The following is a 3826-nucleotide window of genomic DNA, read 5'->3' as shown; positions in this document are numbered from 1 at the left end:
AATGCGCACCTGCGCGCGCAAGAGAGGCGGCTCGGAGCGAGGGGACGGATTGGGCAGAGGGCCAGGCGGCGGCTCCGCTCGTGCGCCTTCTCCTCAAAGCCACCCGACGAGGAGCCGCCGCCGCCGGCCTCCTCCTTGTGGTCCTTCATCATCTCCTCGTCCTCCTCCTTCTCGGTCTTGCGCTTCCGGTGCCGCGCCTTGGCCGACGCGTCCGCCTCCTTGGCAAGGCCAAAGTGCTTGAACAGGTCCGACTGCCCGAGCAGGAAGTTGAGCCGCTGCTTGGCCGACTTGGCCTAAGTCGACAAGGCGCGCACAGCATGAGAAAGACCGGGTGACGTGTTGCGGGTGACGTGTGCGCCCGCTCCGCGCGGCGCAGGCCTTGTCGCTCTCAATCTCCTTGTTCTGCGCGACGAGCGTCTGCTCGGCCTGGGTGAGCACCTTGGCCTTGCGCTCTTTCTTAGGCGCCGCCGCCCGCTCCTCCACCTCCTCCTGCAGCCGCTGCCGCTTCTCCGCGCGCTCCAGCTCGCGGTCTGACGGGCCAGACGCCGCAGAGGCGATCCGCGCCTTTTCGGCAGCATCCTCGGCGTTGAGCCCCGCCTGGTAGGTGGCCATCTCGCGGTCGTGGCGCACGCGGTCGTCGGCCGCCTGCCTCTCCCACCGCGACCGGTCCGTCACCTCCCCCCACCGCTCGCCGATCACTTTGGAGAGGGTCGAAGTGTCTGTAGCGCCGACCTCCTGCGAGATGGCGTCGCGGTTCTCGCGCGCGAAGCACATGTAGGCGGAGAGCGCCTGCGGCGACAGGCGCGCGTCAGCGCCGCGGCCGGCTCACGCGAGCGGCGGGGCGAGCTCTCAGCCGCACACCGCTTTCGGCTTTGCCAGCGCCAGCACGTCCGCCTCGCCGACCTCAAACTCCAGCGCGATGGTCTTTGCGCTCTGCTTGTCAGCGAGCATGCCGCGGATGCGCTGCTTCTCGGCGTAGGAAAGCGTCATGGCGGCGGCGGAGGAGAAGGGGAGAGGGTCCAGTCAGCAGGCTGGCAGAAGACCGCTGATGCTTTGCTCGCGCCAAGCCCGAAAAGCCGCCCGTGTTTTTCTTCTTTCTCGTCTCGTACTTCCCCCCACAGGCCACGCCACGGCAGAAGACACCTCTTGACCGCTGCCAGGCAGGCAGCCCAACACAGTCCAACACACTACCAAGTATTCTTAGCTTCAAGCCCCCCTCCGAGACTGGAGACACCCACACACCAGTAACAGACCGGTGGGACTGCCCCCCGCCCCCACTTACTTGCCCTGACTGCACAGGATAGCGGGCTCCGAAGACGGCGACGACACAGCGGGGGACACCACACGCGAGGAAAGGGTGCGAAGGCAAGATTGGGGTGCTGGGTGGTGGGACCAATGAGGGGGGGGGGGCGGGGGTCCTGGGGGGGGGCGAAATGAACACAGTCCAACACAGGGGAGGGACTTTCAAGGTTCAATCTTACAACAAAACTCGCACGACACTCGGCACAAAACACAACCAGACGAGTTGACATGTGGGCTTTGCCTGCGCTCGGCACCGGGCACCGCCTCGGTATACAAAATGTGCGCCTGCGGGCGGACCCTCACAGCTCACAGCTCACAAGAGCTGGCGGGAATTATTGAGTCGAGCAAGCAGGGGTGGGCACCGCAACACGCATATCATGCCCGCGCCACGGATCGTGCGCGGCTGCGGCCTGCGGGGTGCGGAGGCTCCAGGCTGTCGACGCGAAGAGCTTTTTACTTACTACAAGTCAACTGTCGAGACGTAGAATAAATGAACACTCCAATATACGCGTACGCGCCGGCGCGGCAACCAGCAACCCAACCCGTGTACCGCAATAACTATCAACAACCGCGCCAGCCTCAACTGCGCCGCCCCTCACGCCGCCGCCGCCGCTGCGCCGCCAAAGGTCTGGTGCACAATCTCGCGCGTGCCGTGCATCTTGCCCATTCCCTCCTGCGTCGCGTGGCCGTGCGAGCCCAGGTTGATCTGTGAGATGCCGTCCGTGCCGAGCCCGCCGATGCCCTTCACGTGGTCGACCTTGCCGATGTTGCGGCTGGTGTCGAAGGTGCCCGCCTGCGAGGCGTGCCCGTGCGAGCCCATGCCGACCGCAGTCGTGGTGCCGTCGCCACCGAGGCCGCCGATGCCCTTCACGTGGTCGACCTTGCCGATGTTGCGGCTGGTGTCGAAGGTGCCCGCCTGCGAGGCGTGCCCGTGCGAGCCCATGCCGACCGCCGTCACGCTGGCGTCGGTCCCCAGGCCGTCGATGCCGTGGACCTTGTCCATCTTGCCGATGTTGCGGCTGGTATCGACGGTGCCGGCCTGCGAGGCGTGCCCGTGCGAGCCCTTGCCGAGGAAGGTCTGCTCCGCCCGGCCCTTGCGTAGCGTCTCCTCGTCAAAGTGCCGCACCGACTTGTCCGCAAGCTTTGCCCCGAGGGTCGGGCCGCCGTAGCCGGGCACCTTGCCGCTGACGCGGCCGAGCGAGTGAATGTTTGTGATGACGGCCATCATGTCCTGATTCTCGTAGAGCGAGACCGTCTGGAAGAGGTCGTGCTTCGGGACGCCCAGCGCGCTGCACGCCTCGAGGTACTTGGCAATGTTCTCCATCTGCTGGAACGCCATCTTCATCGCCGACGGCTTCTTGCAGACGCCCGGCTTGAGCGCGTTGACGAGGGCGCAGAGGACGACGCCCGACTTGAGCGCCTCCTGGAGCGTGCCCTCGAGCGCCTCGCCCGTCACCGCCTCGATCCACTCCCGCGCCTCGCGCTCCATCTTCGGGTCAAACTTGGCCGCCGCCTTGTCGGCGAGCTCTTTGTCCATGCCGTAGAGCGGGATGCCGTCGTCGCGCTTCGCGGCGCCGTCGTAGCCGGCGTGCACCGCGTTGCTGACCGGCTTGGTGGACACGCGCGTCGACATGAAGTGGTGGTCCGTCATTGTTGGTTGTCTGAAAGGTTCGGGTCTCCGCTTGGGACGTGCGAGTTTGAGCTTCCTTGCACTCGGCCGCCTTGATCACGTCGACTCCGTCCCAAGCATCGGCCAGGATCTCGGCTCCGCGGCTATGGCGGTCGTGACACATATATCATGGGTTGGGCTTTTAGGCATTGATTGTAGGGTTGCGGTTGGCACTCCCATCGACCATGCATGGCCTCCTGCGCGCGGTAGTCTCTCTCTGGTGTTGCCACCAACCAGACAGAAAGTCACTAAATCACTCAAAGGCTGGGTAAGCAACAGACGTCGAGACTTGACGCTTCCCACATGGTTTGTGTCGCTGCCGGCACGCTGGTCGACAAGGGCCATGAATGAGCATGACCGCGATACCTCGGTGTGGCAGTGCCCAACCCCCGCTCTGTGCTTGTCAGCGAGCATGCCGCGGATGCGCTGCTTCTCGGCGTAGGAAAGCGTCATGGCGGCGGCGGAGGAGAAGGGGAGAGGGTCCAGTCAGCAGGCTGGCAGAAGACCGCTGATGCTTTGCTCGCGCCAAGCCCGAAAAGCCGCCCGTGTTTTTCTTCTTTCTCGTCTCGTACTTCCCCCCACAGGCCACGCCACGGCAGAAGACACCTCTTGACCGCTGCCAGGCAGGCAGCCCAACACAGTCCAACACACTACCAAGTATTCTTAGCTTCAAGCCCCCCTCCGAGACTGGAGACACCCACACACCAGTAACAGACCGGTGGGATTGCCCCCCGCCCCCACTTACTTGCCCTGCACAGGATAGCGTGCTCCGAAGACGGCGACGACACAGCGGGGGACACCACACGCGAGGAAAGGGTGCGAAGGCAAGATTGGGGTGCTGGGTGGTGGGACCAA

At 64.9% G+C, this 3826-nt stretch overlaps 2 protein-coding genes across 2 annotated transcripts in view; both read right to left on the bottom strand.

The window, feature by feature from the left end:
- Positions 1–46: 46 nt before the first annotated feature.
- On the bottom strand, positions 47–1065 carry EMIHUDRAFT_460493 (hypothetical protein; the record flags this gene model as incomplete). The annotated part of the gene is made up of 3 exons (XM_005790094.1): positions 862–1065; positions 379–789; positions 47–293 (listed from the first exon to the last, which is right to left on the bottom strand). Coding segments are annotated over exons 1-3 (786 nt in total), but the record flags the coding sequence as incomplete, so codon positions are not given.
- An 832-nt stretch (positions 1066–1897) lies between these two features.
- The window catches only part of EMIHUDRAFT_317568 (hypothetical protein), a gene marked incomplete at both ends in the record, with an annotated part of 3468 nt that continues 1539 nt past the window's right edge, over positions 1898–3826 (bottom strand). Inside the window, one exon of the mRNA XM_005790093.1 lies at positions 1898–2218. Coding sequence (XP_005790150.1) covers positions 1898–2218 — 321 coding nt within the window. The remainder of the gene's footprint in view (positions 2219–3826) is intronic.

The sequence above is a fragment of the Emiliania huxleyi genome, assembly GCF_000372725.1.
Source record: "Emiliania huxleyi CCMP1516 chromosome Unknown EMIHUscaffold_1226, whole genome shotgun sequence".
NCBI classification, from domain to species: domain Eukaryota; phylum Haptophyta; order Isochrysidales; family Noelaerhabdaceae; genus Emiliania; species Emiliania huxleyi.
The sequence above is the reverse complement of the archived record's forward strand: the minus strand, read 5'-3'. Positions and strand labels throughout refer to the sequence as shown.